Here is a 19,744-nt window from a genome sequence, read left to right on the forward strand (position 1 = left end):
TCCAAAATTGATACATGACTAGAAAAATTAATTTCTTCAGCTCTGTGACCTAAAAATCTAATGGCAGATGTTTGTTCAGAGGTACTGTCAGAGTTAGCATATAAACTAATGGACAGCAGCCTCTCTGTTGGGGAAAAAAGCTGTTTATTAAATGAGAGCCAGAAATTTTCTGATGGCTCCCCAGAAAACAATTGAGATGATTCTTTCAAGTGATGGGAAACAGTCCAGAAACTTGCTCTTAAAGAGGGGGATATATCTTCATATTTTGTTGGAAAATCCAAATAATCTGAGTCGCAGGAGTCAGCAACTGGATTCATGTTCTCTGGCTCCAATATGGAAAAAGCTGACTCTTCATTTTCATTACTACCATGAAATGCATCCAAATTGTTCTCCAGTGCTCCATTTGTGAGGGTCTCACTTGGATTTTGAAAATATAATGAATGCTGTAAATAATGAGACCAGTAATTACTACTAATTATAAACATGCTGTCACTTTTCAAATATGTGTCAGTCAACAGCTGTTGATAAACAGCCAGGGTTGTTACAACATGCTTAAATGCTGAGCTTGTCCAGCCTGGTTCTACCAGAAATGATGAAAATTTTAATACTTCTCTACTGTGTCCTCGGACTGAATTTGTCAGTTGGCTGTCATGCATAAATTTTGTGTATGATTTTTTCATGTTCTGAAAAAAACTTGTTGGTTTTGCATGTAGAATATCCACAGAGGTTAAATCTGTAACGCCTCCTGAGTGATGGTCCTTAATGTGCACAGATTTTCTAAACTGAAAGTCACTGTTTGCTGATAGTGTAGAAAATGTTTTCCTGTCAGCACTGCCTTCTATCATTTCCAGGTAAAAATTTTCAGGTGCCAAGTCTAGCAAATCTAACCTACTTTTTTGGAATGGTGGCTTCTCCTCTGTAGGTGGTACAGACATGCTAGAAAGAAAATGATGTCTGCCTTGAATATCAGAGGTGATATGATGATGAAATACAGGCTCATTCCACCAGTTCACAGGCTCCAAGACATTGCTTGTATGCATGAAATTGCTTGTGTCGCTGTTGGAGGATGAAGTCCACAGAGCTCCTTTTTTGTGTTCATAAGCAGTGCTGCTGCTGCTGCTGCTAACAGGAGAGTGGAACGGTGGCTCAGAGTCAGAAAGATGGAGCCTACTTGCCAAAGTCCTTGCTAGCTCTGCATTGGGATTTCTGCTGTGAAGAAGAGGAACTGCTGCATTCACAGGCAGCTCTGTAGCTGCATCGGCTGCACCAGAAGTACCATGGAATGGACTTCTAGAATAATTCAAAATATTTTCGTTCAGCATCTGATTCATTACAGTATAACCTAGGCTGATGTTTTCTGTATAGGCAGACAAGGTTTTGTTGCTGGTCTCCTCAGAAGAAGATGGTGTGGACAAAGTTGGAAGGAACAAGCTGTATGGGCTTTTTCTCTCTGGGTTATCATCTGCTGAATTTTTACTGAAATTCAGGGGCCTTTGCTTCACTGGCCAAATAATTGGGGTTGAGATAATTCCTATTGTTTTGATCCCTTCTATCTTAGATTCTTGCTGCCTCTGTGGTCGTGAATGGGAAAATTCAGGTGAATTTCTCTTCATTCTGAAGATAACTGTTGCAGGAAGTCTGAATTCCTGCAGGTCTGTGTGTAGCAAGCCACATAGTTAATGGATTAAAGAAAATATATGTAACTTAACTCTCTGTTCTTGGTCTAAAAATCAACTTACCAAGAGTGGAAAATGATGCCTGTTAGCTGAGTGAAAGTTTAATTTGCTTCTACCATAAGTGAACTTGGCTTATTTTCATAGTCTTCCTACTTTTTCTCTGGACTTTCAAAGCTAGACAAAGGACTTAATTGTCAATTTTTTATTCATACTATTAATAAGATTGAGTTCATTCTGTCATTAAAAAAAACAGAATTAACTGCTTATGGTGAACACTTGTGAGTGGCTCCACAAAGAAGAAGCAAACACTACTTGGAAGAAATTTTCAATATTTTCTTCTTACTTCTACAGCTTATTAAAACCAAACAGTCTGGATTCAGATAAATTCTTTCACATTATGCACTGTACTGCCTGATTGCCAGCGTACAATAAATATCTGCCAAGAGAAAAAATACTTCAAGAGTTTTAAATCCTGCAGTAACAACTGATGGATTGGGGAAAAAAAAACACCCAACAAAAAAAAGAGCAACCCAAAAACCAAACCACAAACCCCACCCAGATTCAAATTTATTTCTGTGGAGTACACTGAAAAAATAAATCTTAAAAAAATATACATTTAAGCCTGTGATGAAAATTGGCAAAATCTATCTCTGTGTTTAACAACCCGCTTTAACAAACTAATAAATATTTTAGCAGCACTTCACAAAATGATGCTCAGTCTTTAGGAGACAGTGATATCACAGAATTTGAGAAAGCTTTAAAAGAAATCCTGGCTTTATTCCTGTGCTAATAATAGGTTCATTTACTATCTTATTTTTTCCCTTAATCTTTCTAAATGAAAAGTAAACGATATCTGATACTGTCAACATTTTCCCTAGTAAAGTCCAATCCAGCTCTTCTTTAAGTCAGTGGAAAGATTTCTGTTGACTCAGTGGAAGTGGCTTTGCTCCATAGGAATGGTTCCACTTGGCTCCTGCGCCTGAGGAACGGCGAGGAACTAGTGAGGAACAGGCAATGCGAGCCTACTACCACCCTGGCTGCACAGGCAGGAGCTGCACAATGTCTGACAATCTGCAGCCTTGAAAGCCTTCAACAGCACGGCTCTTTTTGGACCGTTTCCAAACATCCCTCTCCCTTGCCTTGTTCTTTGCATCCTTAAATGCAGTGGGTGACACAAAGTTAGTCCCTTTCACAGAAGAGCCAGGTAAACACGAAACAAATAAACACTGAGTTTGGTTCTGTTCTCATTTACACCATTCTGACATGGTCCAGAGATTTAATCCTGATTTATTCAGTGTAAATGAGATCAGAACTGAGACGTGACCCTTGACATTATGATGGTAGGAAAAACACACCTAGAAATACAACAAATTTTCTTTAGACAAAGTACAAGGAAAAATGTAACACAGGATTTCTTACCATTGTTTGGCTTATCGTTTCTATTAGTATCGGGCATGTTAGTGGTGACAGTGGGTGGTGTAGGAGTAGTAGCATTTACAGTAGCTGGTAATAAAGATGAGAAAGAGGTGAACTTGAATGAAATATGAATGTTAATAAGGTAAGACAAAATGGGAACAATGCATGACAATGTAAAATGAAACCATCTACACACAATGCCATAAATGTTAAAAAAACACATTATTTTTTTCTGTACAAAGTGATGAATAGATATGAACTGAGGCCCCAGTCCTGCAATCCTTACTTGCACTCACTTCAGTGGGAATTTTGCCAGTGTAAATTTTGCAGGATCAGTCCTGCACTCCTTTCATAAACTCAAAGTCCTCTCATTAGAGCCTTGGTTGTGTAAAGACCAGAAAATGGGGAAGTTCTAAGATGCGTGCACTTAGAATGCTGCTTGTGAAAAGAATCTTTGCCCCTCCTCAAAGACTGAATATGACAAACAAATGAGAAACTAAAACACTCATGTAAGGATTCAATTAACTCCACTGAACTCAAAACAATGAAGAGAATTGAGATCAGGCTTGGAACAGGTGAAGTAAAATACCTATTTTGAAAGCTTTATGTAGAAACTCAGCTCCACTCTTCCCACTGACACCAACAGGAGTCACTCCACAAAATCCTGGAGAACCAGCTGAACACTTTCCAAAATTAGAAGGAGGAGCCAAACCTGCAAATTTCCCCCACGATGGACTCAGAGGGTATATGTGCTAGAAGAATTCAAAGATCATGCCACTAAATTTTCAAATAATGGTTTGGAAAATAATTTAGTTTTGTTCAATAACTCCCATGGAATGCAAATCCATTCACTGATAGATTTTTTTCCTGAAAACCCTTATTTAAAATCTGAAGGTTGGTATGGTAAAATCTCCCAGTGTTACATGGCTTTGGAAGATTTTGGAAGAATCAACCTAAGAAGTTTAAGCAGTTATATTTTGTACAAGAAATCACATTTTTTTATGTTTTGCTAGGTTGATTTATCTAGCTTTTTGAGTCCAAAAGTAACAAACTTGTCACAGCTTAGGGAGCAGGTTTATGTTCAGGTTTAAAAAAAATTAGGGAAAGAAAAGGAAAAGCTGGACATTGGAACAAACAGATTCTAACTGGGAAAGTAGGCATATGAAGTAACACCTTGACATATATAAAAAAAGCTCTTCCATGAAACTTCAGAGCTACATTGTCTGAGGAATAATTTACAAACTTTCTTACAGATTGTGTCGTACAGCCAGTGCTGCTAAAGGAGGCATCTAATGAACAAAAATGTTTACTGAGCATAATGGAGAAATCAGTTCTTTCATCAGACATAGCTGACATAACCTGGCATCCACAAACTATTTTAATGTTATTGCACAACACCCAATAAACAAAGGAATCCAAACTGGCCTCTCAGTTTAGACAAAGTCTGTGGTATTGACAGAAAATAGAAAGACATATTTTTATGATTTTAATTATTATGACAATAATTATGATGGTGCTGAGAGGGATAAATCTGATCTGGCATCTTATTCCAAAGTGACAAACTGAACACAACGGACACTTTACCAAATACTTTTTAGAGAAGGAAAGAGTATTACCTTCATGAAAATACTCATAGTCTTTATTGAAGTCTTTATTGATGGTCTAAGAAGTTATGAAGGCAAGTTTGAAAGGCAGCATCTTTTATCAGAGGCAATATCTACCAGACAAGTTAATAAAGCTGGGACAAAGGATGAGGTTTTTAGAAAAGCAGGCCTGTTCGGCTGAAAATGTGTCCATTTCTGTAGCCATATTCACTGATGTTATGAAAGATATTTTCTCCTTTCCATACCATACTATTTTAATGGAAAAAAACACTCAAAGATCTTCCAAAAGAATGGACAAGGATATTTATACAGTGATACCCTTTACATACAAAAAGACTAATATTGAATAATTGTGGATGCCTCATTTACCCAAACTATTTGAGTTGCAGTATTTAGATTGTACTCTGCTTTGTGAATATGATGCCTGAAAATTACTGTTTAAAATCTGATTATGGACATTAATGGCATTTCACTTTCCCCAAGGAGACAAGTACAATATGCTCCAAGAACCTGAACCAAATTACCTCAGGAAAATCTGGGAAAAGTACACTGAAAACTGACATAGATGTCTTACTGGCTTTCCAAGTAGAGTGCATTTCCCCTTTTACTTTTAAGCCAAATCTGATTTACTTTAAAATATTGATTTTGAAAGAGTTCTAAGACTTCTTGTTCTCCTCTTATATTTTATTTTCTCCTGTCTCTTTCTTCCACCATTCACCTGGAAAGAGGTTACTAAGCTAGATATTTTTGGTGCAGTTGCTGCTGTAATTAAAGTTTAACATAGCATGCCAACACATTGTAAGGCCGGGGTTCATGAAGGCATCGTGGAAATGGGGTAACGTTTTATGGAAATTCAGCATCTGAGCAGAACCATCCTTGCATGCCCATTGATTCATGTGACATGGAAATCTATAGGATTCACCTATTCCTTACATTCAACTGAGCTGACCTTTAAAAACACATAATGAATTTTTATATATGGTCATTTTTTCATTACTAATCCCTCACTAAGTGCTGTAGCATGTGTTTCTTTCTCTAAAAGCTGCTGAATTTTGCAGTCTGATGGTAATTTTCTTATACTTGCTAATCTCAAAGCATCTAGCCTCAAAATAAAATATCCTATTGAAAAAAAGCCCTGAATAAAAGCTAGTTCCTTTATTTACATCTGGTTTTTTTGTTGTTTTTTTTACAGATTTACCTACTACTTATACTGGTTAATATTTTACTGTGAAAATATTAACTGTGAAAATATTTTACTGTGAAAATTTCCTCCTTACTGTGCAGGAGGAAAAGAAGTGGAGAAAGAAATGAAAGCAGTCAGTTAATTCAGCTTTGAAATAATTGAGACTATTTGGAAAATGTATTATCATGGGAGTGATCACATTTTTTCCACATATTGTACGAACAGGACACCCACATACTTGATGAGACTAAAGAATTCCTTTCCTTGCTATTTTTTATTGCCATTCACCCTCTTATAAACAATAATAAAAAAGAAATGGAATAAAACCCTGAGGCAAATAAAGATTTCCCAAAGATGAAACTGTGAAAAGGATCTGGGTTTCTTACCTTGGCAAAGGCTTCCTAGGTTTGCACAACTGGTTGGTTCAATTGAAGAAGAGGGAATTAGATATGAGCCTTTAAAAGGAGAAATCAAATAATTTAGAAAGGGTTAGTTACTGGGCCTAAAACACATTATATCCCACAGCGACACATTCCTCGTCCTAATTTCTCTCAGTTGCAAAACTGACACTGCCATTTGCCTATAAGACTTACAAGTTTTCAGTATCTGTTGCAGCTCAGGAATCCTTGAAAACCCTGCTGACTTGCAAGTCACTCACGTATCCTCCCGCAGTTTTCTCAGCTTTCACTGAATAACATCACATTAAAGGAATGCAGCCTGTGTGTGCTCTGTGAAATGGGTTTAAGCAAAGGGGTCAGTATGGCCAAGGGATTGATGTGATTTTCATAACAACGTGTGCCTGGGAGGAGTGACCACGCTCTGCTGCTGCAGCACAGGCTACCCAGCTCACACTTGTGAGTAATCTGCCTGGGACAGACACCAGCCAGATAAAAGGTGATTAAACTTGCTCCTCTGCCCTGGGCAAGGGTGTGATTATTACGCTGGTATGCATGACTTATAAACAGATAATGTTATAAGTCTGTACCTCTACAGAATTATTCATAACAACAAGCATTACACTTTGATGATGATCTGGAGACAAAACCAGGGCACCCAAGAATGGCTACAGAAAAAGAACTGGTGCAACTGCATTAATTACACTCCACGTATCCCAGAGGTTCAGCTGCAGATACAGCTGCCTCTGCACACTGTGTTGAACACAATGGGACCATACAGCTCTGGCAAAATGTGAACCCGCTAGGAGTTTTGCCCTTTTGGCTTTTGCTTTGCTACTTCAGAATCATATTGAGTCAATGAGGTTCTCTCATGAAACACACTATCCTTCCACAAAATTAAACAGCCACCACCCATCGGCTTGTAAAGCTAGCTAAGAAAATATTTCCTATGATGCAAGAACAAATGAAGCGTGGAGCTTTGACACAGAAATTGTATCATGACCCAGATAACATTACATGTGTTGCCAACAAATATAGAGTGTAATTAAAACAACAAATATTAAATGATCCTCAACAAATATTAAATTTCACTGATTTTTTTTAATGGATTAAGAGAGAGAGGCAAATTCACTTTCTCGGTACAATTCTTATGAATTCCAGGAAGGATGTTCTAAATAAGTGTACTATACCCTCCATGAGGTGGGTTTTTTCTCCCAAAATAATTTTGTTAATATTAAACAGTCAGTATCAAAACCTACTCTGTTTCACCCCTGTCGTGTAACAGAGAAAGATGACCTGGGAGTTGGATGGAAATACTGTGGGTGTTCATATTTTCTTCACTGAGTATTTTAAACAAGATTGTGATTTTATTTGGTGAAACTAAAAAAAAATCAAATCCAAATTTACAAAACATTTAAGTCAGAAGACTATTGCATTGATTTTGCATGGCAAGTGTTTGGCAGCAAGGAGGTACCAAGGAGGGAAGTTCTCTGAGAAGACTCTCACAGAATCTTTCCCTATGTTCAATGGAGCCAATGCCAGCCGGCTCCAAGATGGATGCATTGGCCAAGGCTGAGCCTGTAAGCAGCAATGGTAGTGCCTCTGGGATAATGGATTTTAAAAGGGGGAAAAGTTACTGCCCAACAGCAATTGCAGCCAAGAGAGGAGTGAGGATGTGTCAGAGCAAAATCCCACAGACACCAAGGCCAGTGAGGAAGGAGGGGCAGGAGGTGCTCCAGGTGCCTGAGCTCAGATTCCCCTGCAGCCCGTGGTGCAGACCATGGGGAAGCAGCTGTGCCTCTGCAGCCTATGGGGTCCATGGTGGAGCAGAGATCCACCTGCAGCCCATGGAGTCCATGGTGGAGCAGAGATCCACCTGCAGCCACCACATGCTAGAGCAGGGGGGTGCCTGAAGGAGGCTGTTGCTCCATGGAAAACTGGAACTGGAGAAGACTCCTGGCAAGAGCTGTGTACCCATGAAGACAGGAACTCATTCTGGAGCAGATTTGCTGACAGGATTTGTGACCCCATGAACCCATATTACAGACACACTGTGTGATACATCTCAGTTCAAATGTCTAAAACTCAGACATCCATTTCTGCTTGTCGTGCTAGACTTTATAGCCAGTGGAGAGGAACAGGCACTCCCACAGCAAAAGAACTTTGACTTCACTGAGACATCTTTCCAGCATGCGATGCACTGACCTGTGGAATAGCCTTTTTGATTCTACTATTCATAAACAGCAATGAGGGCAATTATCTTAGCCTGAAACATTGGCCAGCTGCCTAAGTCAGACACATCCCACACTGAGTTAAATCTGAGAGCAAAATTAAGGATTCCTTTGGCCTTTGGGAATGAAGAACCCATGAAATGCACATGAAAAAACGAACAATTGCAGGCATGGACAGATATGTGGCCATGTTACCTTTAAAATGAGTAGATCCTATCCTGCTATAGCTGTGGCCAGTGCAGACTTCCGAATCAGAACCAGAAGTTGATTAAATGCTCCTCAGTTTGCTGGCACCGAACTCTGAACTGGTGGGCAGTAGCCATACTTCTATCATTACCTAGGTTACTTGTTTTAAGATAATCTGGATACCTAGGCTGTGTATGCATACCTTTACATGCCATCTGCACAAAGGTATGGCAATAAAACCAGAATTCTGTCAAGTCTTATGCAAACACCCCACCACAACTGCACAGCTGTGAAAACATTAGTCTAAGGAATAAACTAATAAAAGGTAAAACTATGAAAAGATTATCTGAAATAATTTGCTGGTGTTTTATGCCCCATAAATCTACTTGTAAAAGCTTTGTCTGAAAAACTATAAAAATAATACCCCTTGAAAATGTAAGCACTGTTCAGGCAAAGATATGTTGAGATCACTGCTAAATGCTTGGGCTTTTTTTAAGTTACAGGCCACTTCCTGGTGAAGCATTACTGGAGCTGTGTGAAAAACTCTTTTCTGCATAAATCCTTTCACTGCTGTTAAATGAAGCCTAATCAGAGTCAGCTCCCCAATGTCAGTGGTTTATTCATGGTTGATAGCCTGACTCATCAACTCTCCTGTTGAAGGCTGATTTTACAAAGAAGGCTTTTACTTGAGAGGAGGAATGGAAGACAATTCTAACAATTTCATCTCTGGGATTAGTAATGATCTTTGAAATGGCTCTGCACCCAGAATTTTCTTTCAGGAATACTATGGCTCAGGAAAGCCTGTATCATAGAGGGTGATTTCATGTCAAGGAAAGAAAAAGACTGGCTAGTGAGTCAGTTGCCTCATAGCATGATTTTCTGGGAAGTTATTCTCTATCAGGTCAGTTTATACAAATGAAATAGAAACAGGTTTTTTTTTTGTCAAAAAAAACCTCCACAACATTATCCAGAAAAAATGTTTTTGTTCATCACTCATGGTCAGATCAGCCTTTTCTTTGTTCTGGTAGAAAAGCAAAGGTACCTAGTTGCTTGGGGTTTCATAGAGGTGTTGCTTAATTTTTTTTAGCAGAGGCATGTTAAGATCTTTCTTAGTAGTTCTAGCTGTGATTGAGCATCACCCACTTTGATATGATACAATAAAGCAAGTAAAGCAGCTTTTTTAGCCACCTCAATCCCTCAAGAACTACTAGATACAGAAGCTAGAATGCCTTAGCGATGGCAGCTTCTCTTCTAAACTAAGGATTCTCAGAATGCTGACAGATGCTCTATCAAATGTACAAAAAACACTCCAGGACATTTATGTGAATCAAGTGTCTGAGACATAAAATGACAATAGGTTGGTAAATGTATTGAAATTTATCTTCTGGAGTAATCTCCAGGAAAAAACACCTTCAGTAAGTACCAGCTAAAAAGGACTGATAATATGTCATCATGAAGAAAAAATATCATGATTTTTATCTCTAACTCTTCCTTCCTGTCCATCTCTTCTAATTTAATATTTTATTCTAGCTTCCTGTCACCTCTGCACTGCTTTTGTCAATGCTTTTGCTGCCTCTGCATATACAGCATGAGGCTAGCATGGGCTCCGCTGGCTAATCAAAGGGCCAAAGGGCAGGTTCAAAAACATTTAGTAATTAATTAGCTAACATACATTTTTTTCTCCAGAGACCACAGTAATCTTATCTGAGGCTAGTAGGTACTCGCCATTATTCCCCTTTTGAATGAGCCAATATGGAGTGTTTAGGAAATCTTTGATCTGCAGATGATTTCATGTAGCTCAATAAACTTAGGGGAGTTGTCCTTTTCCTTTAAGGACTCAACTCCATACCCTTTCAAAGCCTCTGTTTATGGTAAGAGTTGAGCTAAACTCTAATAAAGGTAAGACCTTGCTATTTTTCTTTCATGGGAATGCTCTCATTTTTTTCTATCTTGGTATGTGGTATGTTCAGCACAATACAGAAGTGTGGGGGGGAGGATAAGCAAAAAAGTTTTGGCAAGGCATACTCACCACAACTCAAATTGTTTTCTGCTTTCAGCGCTGAAGTTGGAATACTCCAGAATTCATTTTCCCAGTCTACAATGTTTCCTTTCACATCGCAGCTGAGGTTGGCCAGTGTTTGCGCATTCATGGTGAAATTCCAGAGGCGGAAGTTGTAAATGTCCCCATTTAGAGAGCTCACTTCATTGCTGTTAGAGCCCAGCACCAGCCTCCCATTTCCAGGGATAACTTTGTCATAGATCTCTGGACAGTCCACCACATGATAGGTGTTTTTGGCATATATACCTATAGTGCCCGAGAAGCTGTCCCATACAACACACAGCTGTTGAAAGGTTCCTGTGAAAAACTCTGCATTTCGGGGCAATGCATTCTTAAGGATGCACTGTGTGCCTGAGATGGACAGAAAATGGCCTTTTGTGGTCTTCCCGAAGCTGAAGAGCTCTCTCAACAATGCATCAGTGTAGGAGAAAACCTTCCAGTCGTCGTTGTCATCACTGTTGCCCTTGGTTGCCTCAAAGCACAGTGTAAACTGTCTGAGCTCTGGCACTGAGACGGTCTCTGCCACAGACACAGCATCAATGTCAGGAACCTGGGGAATGATGACTTTCTGATTCCTCAGGGACACGGCAACTAGAACCAAGAGCAGATGCGTAAACTATCAAAAAAAAATTTCATCGTATAGGAATAAAGGCAGACTGGCAGCAGGGGTTAAAGTAACGTTCATTAAATCAAACATTCATCAGGTCGTTTTTATCACTGTAATACACCAGCAGCACACACCAAGGGGAATTTGACTTGGGAGTGAACTCAGCTGAAATATGCAGCAATCCTTTCAATGGCACAGAGAATCCTGTGTGACACCAAATTAACAACCCCCTAAGTTGTGTTAAGAGCAATATTAGGACATATTACCTACTGACCTCCAACTCTGCTTCAGCTCATTTAATAAAAATTACTTCTCATTCATCTAGTAAGGATGCATTAAGCAATGGAATAAACCAGTTATTTGAAAAACACAGTATGACGTGCTTTTAAAATATATTATTTTAATTAGTTGTCTGCATGCATTACACCAGTGAAGTTTGGGCCTTCCTTCTTTTAAATATCGCAATAGAAGAAAGGCCCCATTACATTCCTTGGCAAACTGAAGCCTTTTGTTGCTGAATTCAGCTAATGGGAATTTCTGCATTAGGCATCTTCTCATTTTGTCCACAGCAGCTTTCTGGTCGAATACTGCAATTGTGTGCTCATGAATATTTCTATCCAAGCTGTTCCCTATTTACTAACAGTTGGATCAGTAGTTTTGGACTTTGCACAAGTGTCTAGAAATTTCTAGTCCTACAGCAATTTATATATTGCTGTAAGGGTATATAGGCAGAATTGTTTTAATTGTTCTTACGTATACTCATTTGCATGGGCAAAATGACAACCACTAAATAAGAAAGTATCACATGACATACTTTTTCTCCATGAGTACATGAATGAAAATTCTGTTCACTGTATTTCAGAGAACATTATTTTTCAAAAGAGAATATCACTATGCTCAGTTTTATTGTCACATTTATGGCAGCAAAACTCTTACAGCAAATTTCTCCTCAGAAAAGTTTCTGGTTACCATTCTTGCAAAGGTGTCTGGTACAGATTGCAACAGCCCTCAGTTTTACTTCTGGCTCCTCAGTTCTGCCTCAGACCTGTATCTCCTGCAAATGTCTGCTACCTCTTACACGTTTTCACAGTGTATATGCTGGAAATGAAACTGTTTCTTGCAGAACATGAAGAATAACTGCCACAGTAGTTAATTCCCAGTATCTTCTGGGATTTATCAGTGATGTCATGAGATACTAATTACGACACCTATTCTCTTCTCAGATTGAAATAAAACCCTTTCAAACATGAGAGTGTGAGACCTGAGGGAAGGGTGACTGTCACGCCATACCCAGGAAAAGACACAGATACATGGTGTATAAGGATTCTGTGTTGTCTGTGGTACTGCAAATTCTCTGCCAGCTGCTTGCAAAGACTCTGAGCTCCAAACTACCATATTTGGATATACATAAGAACATAATTTGACCAATATATTACATAGTAAAATAACATAAAGCATTGCACATTATCTGCCAACCCAGCAACTGCATAATAGGAGGGAAGAGAGAAAAATACTGGGCTTTTATAGTTACTGGATTTACTTCATGGATTTATTTTTCTTCCCAAGGGAAAAAGCATGCTGTAACAATTTTATAGATAGAAAATGCGTTCAACTCTCCATTGAAAACAGGGGCATTTTTTTAGCGGGTTAATTATACTGTAAGCTCCTTTACGTAACATGGAAAGTGTTCCAGAAGAAGTGTAAGGATTCAAGACTAGAAAAAGAAGAAAGCTTATTCACACGAGCACTATCCAGACCAGGTGTTCAGAAAAGTTATGGACCACCTGGTCACATTTAAACAGTGCAGAAAGAGAAATAAACGGGAAGGACTTTGCTCGCCTACTGAAGAAGTCTACTCCATTTTGCTGTATTCATTGTACAGATTTAACCACTGGCAGCTTCCCCATATACTGAAAAGACAAAACTGACAAGTATTTTGTCCACATGGAGAAAACTGAATCCTGCCATCAATATTAAGTGCAGATCACTTTCCTGGTTGCTGTGGCACAGTCAGTCATCACATCGATGAATTTAAATGTTAGTATCAGAGAAACTGATTATTCTCTGAGGAAGAATATACATGTACTCTTGGAATACTCATCCAGATGTTTCAGAATGCTTTCAGAATGATGCTACATTTTTTTCTCTTAAGAAGATCCTGAGATGAGCTCAGCTGGTTAGAGGATGGTGTGAATAATGCCAGGGTTGTGGGTTTGATCCCTGTATGGGTCATTCACACCATAGCTGGAGTTGATTCTTCTGGGTCCCTTCCAACTTAGACTGTTCTGTGATACCTAGATTACAATGGACATGGAGTTTTTTGACACATTTTCTTATGAAGAATGTACAAACATCTACCTTACTTGCATCTCACTGTCTCACATCTCATACACCCCCTAATGCATGAACAAGCCAGGAGTCCTTTGGCTCTATTTTGTAATCCCTAGCAGGGAGCACTGGTCTCCTGCCAGTTGATGGGCTTTTCAGTATAGTTTGGTGCTTAAGGGGTGCCTTCTGCTGTTTCTAGCTCCCCAGCTTTCATCTTCCCTGTCTCTGAGGCTGGAAGAAATGTGCCAAACTTTAATGAGGTCTGCAAATGTCTACATACACAGTATATTTGGAGGTGTTTTGTTACTATCTCAGTGAATTGTGCTTTTCATTTGGGCTAATGCAGTCCTACTTAACTGTATGCTAAATTGCCTCAAGCATTTCTGTACTAACACAGGTCTGTTGGCTCTCCTTCCTCCCCTTTTGGTGACTGACTTCTACTTACTGGTGGAGTCATTACTTACAGTTAAGTGTTACTAGGAAATTATTTACCATGACATCTCTTCAGATGGTGTAAATTGAGATAATTCCCCTAAGACTGGCAAAGCTAGATTGGTTTACTGCAGCTGAGGATATGGCCTGTCCATCTGCTACTGGTGTGTTGCAGGAGGTGGCAGGCAGGAAACATTTTTGTGGGTAGCCAATTTGATATGGACAACAGGACTCTGGAAAACTCAGTTTGAAACTTAAATAAAACTGAGAAGTCACACAAAACTTGTTTTATTCCCCAACTAATTCCCTCCCACAACTCACTCTCTTGTCTGTCTTTCCCCACATGTATTTTGTCTTGTGTACATGCTGCATATAAGGATGTTTGTATCACTAATGTCTTTTTAAACTTCATTTCTAGATAGCAAATTGTGTGTCTTTGAATGGCCTTTTACGTTCCAATTTTGCATTACTTTCTGAAATTCAAAGTGGAACAAACTAGTTAATTTTATTATTATATATAAAATGTAAATTCTTAGAAATGGAACAAAATATAACAGCATTCCCCTAGCTCTGGGTGAAATTAATGCTTTTGCTGCCATGTCACATTTTTGGTAGTTAAAGATGGTGTCAGCTTGAACTACAAGCTTTGAAACTTCATGTGAAGTGAGGGGGTGTGCAATTTTTCACATGATGTGAAGTGAAGGGGTGTGCAATCTTTTGGATGCCTGTGGAAACTCTTTGCAAGCATAGCACAGGCATCTGCCATGTGGATGCATTGTCATTTCAGTGTGTGCACATTGATGTGCTATTTTCCACATGCTTTTTTAACTTGAAAGGAAAGCAGTACATTGATCCCTTTCCCCAGACTCCTTTCTGTATCCATTTCCAGGTTAAGTTTTACTATGATCTTTGTCTGCAACTATGTTCTGAAAGTAACACAATTGCACAACTGTGAGCAATAAGTAGAATACAGTTATAAATTGCCCTAGAAGAATGCAGACAGCTCTCCCAGCATCCACAGTCAAAATCAAGATGTCAGGTGAAAGTTACATATTTGGAATAATGAAACCAAATGAAGCCAGTCTCAACCTAGGTGCTTAACAGCAAGACTTAACACAGAGCTTCTGAACTAATATATTTGTGAAAAATTAAAATATAAGCCACTGGTGAAGGTCTTTGGTACTTTTACTGGCACTGGAGAATAGCCTTCTTTTTCAACATAAAAGGCTATCTTCCAAGACTATTTAATTTTGATGGTCCTATCCATGAGTATAAGGTACTACTCAATTTGGAGGTAATATTCTTGCTTCCATTATAATACATTAGTCTAGGTATATATACACAAAGGGTTTTCTGCCTATGTTTGTAGACTTTTCTTATTATTAAACACAGCTGAGGTCAACATTGCATCTTTTATTTCCAATTGTAACTCATCTCTTACAGTGATATTTAAACATTAAAATATTAAATATTTTGCATAATCTGACTCCATATAATTTTTTATGATCCACTTGATTTTACAACTTCTTACAATACAGCAAGTGTTTTGTTAATTTCAAATAGAAAGCCTCTTCAAATAGAAGCCTTTCAGAAAATTTGCTTTGACTCTAATAAGAAAACAGGTGCTCCTACAGTTATTACTACATTATTTTGTCAGCATGAAAGGACCTAGAGAGAAGTAGACCCATTTCGTCAGCATGAAAGGACTTAATAGAGAGAAGTATTTTTAGCTTCCCTGTGATGTTACCTTTCTTCTTTTCAGGACTGCACAAAGATTTTGATGACATAATTATGCCTACTTTTGTCTTATGATTCCTGGGATTTACTATCTTAATTATTTTAAAATATATGAAATGTGTAATAAATATTTTTAAATAATCATGAGGAAGATGTGCTTGTGACTGAAGAGAGAACTGCCAAACTTCCCTGCTCTGTGTTTTTACAGCAAGCCAACCTGCAGCACATTACTGTGCTACAATAATATAAAGGCTAAATGCTAGTGCTCAGTTTAAGGTGTGCAACCACTACAAAAAGAAAGTCTACTGAGAGCAGGCCACTGGAAACCATAACCCTGAAGTGGAATGAACAGTGAGCCACACATGGGGCCTGGCAGTGACTGTCCTAATGCCCTTCGTTACCTCACTGCCCTTTACTGTCTAATTAATTCTAATTAATGCTCCAATCAGAAATTATTTGCATGCTTATCTTCTAGGGAAAAAAGCATGAGTGTCTTTTTAAAATCTTTAAAACCATTGTTACATATTTAGGGAAGGGAAAGAAAGGTCAAGGAACTGGGATGACAGGTAGCCATTTTGCAACGTCAGCTCGTCCCTGGGAGTTTGTTCCAGAGGCTGGATGAAATCTGAGAAGTTCTGCTTTCTGCACAAACTTCTCCCCACTGCTGGGAGTCACACTGGGCCACAGGTCCAGGCTGATCTTTCTGGCTCAACTAAGTTGTCTCTCATGTTCTCCATTTAGGTTTCTCTGTCCTTCTGCAGGTGTGCTGACCTGAAAGACACCTATCCTGCTTCCAAATCCTCCAGCATAACTTGGCAGGGAGAGAACTGTCAGGCCTAAAATCTTTGCATGTGAAAGGGTTTTCTAACACACTTCTTGTCATGTCCTGGAATAAAATAATTTTGATCCACAGAAAAATAAATTAGCTAATAAAAGACACAAGATAACCCTGTAAAGTGCAGCCTCACCCATCCATTCTCTTCTTATGGAGGACTTGATTCCTTTGGGAAGTCATTCTAATCCTTATAGGACATTTCCTTATAACATCTATAATGGGATGAAATGCTTTGGACTTACTTACTTCGTACATAGCTGGCATTAAAACCTTTCTTTTGGATACTGAAGTCACTTTTAAATGACACAATCATTTCATTTCCTGTAGAATTATAGGATAATCCTTTGGCAGTGATGCCACAAAGGTTCATTGGGCTTTCTCCATTGTCTAATGTCAGTGAATCATAAATGCAGCCTGGAGCTTCTTCAATGTCGAAATCAATAAATGTTAGCTGGATGATAAATCCATGAGGTGCTCGGATGATCCACTTGCAGGCTTGGCTGTTGGGATAGTCACTGGGGAAGCATGGCGAAGTGAAAACTCCAGAGGGGTCAGTCAGCACAGTCCTACAGTCATAGCATCCATGAGCTGACAATGAAAACAGAGAAAAGCTGGAGGTCAGGCAGGGATGTAACTTAAGAGTAAAGTAACCATCAACACAAGAACTAAATGTATGTCTATACAGAAAAATAGAGGTGAGAAGAAGAAAGGCAGAAAAAGGCCTTGTTTCTAGTGGGGAAAATGTTGGAGGAATAGCATAGGAAAAGCATATTTTATGTAAGAAATCCTACAGCAAAGAAATATAAATTATATTGCTAAACAATAATTAGTACACATGACATACATATATATTTACCATGTATTCGGCCTGATAAAGGCAAAGCAAAATCAATGTTTTTCAATTCAGAAAGGCAAATAGTAAAACTGCAACTTCTAAAAAGATGACTGGTATCATTCACATTTTTTGGCTGCTGGTCTGACTGTAGGCCATCCCAACAGCTCTATGACATGCTGTTGTTTCCAGAGAAGTGTCCCTGGAAAGGAGCAGCACAAGAGTTGGGCTGAAGAGCAGCAGAAGCAGCAGTCCCTCAAGGTTAGTCATCTGCATTTCCAGCTGATGCATTCCACATCACCCAGAAGCCTAGCAGTGAGCTACTGGCTTCTGAATCAACAGTAAATTACTGTGTCCTTCCCATGCTGATTCAGCTCCATTGACATACTTGTGGCAGTCAGGCTTTAAGAAATTCTTACCCTATTTGTCATACCCTTTTGCTCACCTGCTGTGTTTACCCAGGAGAATTTCAAGCCCAGTTAGTGCCCAGGGTTGCATTTCTTGTTTGGTTAACATTTGCTGATTTATCATTTATTTACTTGGTGTATTATAGGATATAATTACCGTGAACTGACTGCTGCTGAAATCTGTAACAGTTTGCCAAAGCAGCACTGAAAAAATAGGTGGGAGCTGAATATCACCAAGAGATAACCAAAGAAACTAACTGGCCTATTTATGCTGAATTACTTTGCAAACATTTCATCAAGCCACAATCCCGTGTCAAATCCTACAAGGATGAAAAAACATGAATTATTAGTTGCTCAAAATAAAAACAACCTTAAAAGTTGTTGAGTGCAAATTACATACAGAACAGTTATAAAATAGGAATAAATGCAACTAATTCCTCCAAAGAGCCAATTGAGAGGTATATTTTACATAGTTTTTATAATTTTTATTTGCAAAGCACAAATTCATATGGCCCCAATGAGGTAAACAGACTGTTTGGGCTCTCAGAGCCAAATGCAGGCTGGTTCCACTGGGAAAGCTCAGTGGAACACCTTTGTTCAAGTGAGAAAAATATGTTGTCTGAAAGATTTACAGGTAGCAGTGGGAAGCAGAGGCGCTCCTGGAATTCAAAAACTTGATCTGTGAAGTACAAACAAAAGCCTGCCCATTTTTAATTTCCCTGCAAATCTTTACAGTCAGAGGACTATGCTCACCTGCCCTGCAGTCCTGGCGTTCCATTTATTAACCAGAGAGGGAATATTTACTTATTAGTGAATATAAATCCTGCAGTTGTACAGATGACAGCTTCATCCAGTGGATTTTGCGCAGATAGGTATCAGCTTTCAGAGAAGCACCTTAGACTGAGAGGAGGAGGGGCAGGAAAAGCATGCTGTGTGTCACAAGCCACTGCAGGCAGTCTCCCAGCCCAGGGCAGTGAGCCCCTACAGGGCAGAGCCCCTGTAAGAGGGCTCTGTCTGGAGCTGTCTCCAGCTGTAAGGCTCTGTGATCCAGGATCCTGATTGCCAGGATGAGGGCTTACAGGGGCTGGGGATTTGGCAGCACACCTCACTCTCCTTCTCATTCCTGCCAGAGAAACAAATGACACAGAGCTCTCTGGGCAGTTGAGAAGTTTCCTTGGGCACTCACACAGGCCTGAAGCCAGGGACTAAGGTGTTAAGTGATGTAAATACATACAGGAACATGGGTGTTAATGCACACTGGTTAATGAACACTTGTGTTAATGTACCCTGTTAATGTACACTGGTTAATGTACACTTGTGTTAATGCACACTGATTAATGTACACTTGTGTTAATGCACACTGGTTCATCCCAGGACACCTAAAGTAATCTTCAGGGCATTATAAGATATTGCCAAAACAGAGAAAATATGCAACTTGTCAGTAAAAGTGTATGTCCCTAATTGGTAGAATATTACACTCAACCTGAGACTTTGAAAAATCAAATTTGTCCATCAGAGAGAACTCCGATGTTCTTTGTGTTTATTAATTCTATTGATCATCAGCAACCAAAACCAGGACTCAGCTTTTCTATTTATCTCTCTCTCCTGAGTATTTATCATTGTTTCTGGGCTGCGTAAAAAGAAAAAGCCAGCACATATAACAAAATATACTCTTATCCCTGACGTCACATAAATATTAAATATAAAAATGTAAATATTAAAACATAAATGTTATTTATGAATTTTTAATAATTTAATCTTTGCAGGAATGTATTCTCACTTTATTACATCCATATGGTTTTGTTGATTTTACAGA

At 38.9% G+C, this 19,744-nt stretch overlaps 1 protein-coding gene across 4 annotated transcripts in view; it reads right to left on the reverse strand.

Annotated features, from left to right (window-relative positions):
• ADGRG6 (adhesion G protein-coupled receptor G6) overlaps positions 1-19,744 on the reverse strand; it is a 110,823-nt gene that overhangs the window by 51,153 nt on the left and 39,926 nt on the right. For 3 of the 4 annotated variants that reach the window (XM_077175457.1, XM_077175460.1, XM_077175461.1), the window contains exons 3-6: positions 16,936-17,277; positions 10,721-11,341; positions 6,266-6,334; positions 3,096-3,179 (exon numbers count right to left, since the gene is read on the reverse strand). In XM_077175457.1, the coding sequence (XP_077031572.1) occupies positions 3,096-3,179; positions 6,266-6,334; positions 10,721-11,341; positions 16,936-17,277 (1,116 nt within the window). The remainder of the gene's footprint in view (positions 1-3,095; positions 3,180-6,265; positions 6,335-10,720; positions 11,342-16,935; positions 17,278-19,744) is intronic. The other variant, XM_077175458.1, reaches the window with a different exon arrangement.

Source organism: Agelaius phoeniceus, chromosome 3 (assembly GCF_051311805.1).
Source record: "Agelaius phoeniceus isolate bAgePho1 chromosome 3, bAgePho1.hap1, whole genome shotgun sequence".
Taxonomy (NCBI): Eukaryota; Metazoa; Chordata; class Aves; order Passeriformes; family Icteridae; genus Agelaius; species Agelaius phoeniceus.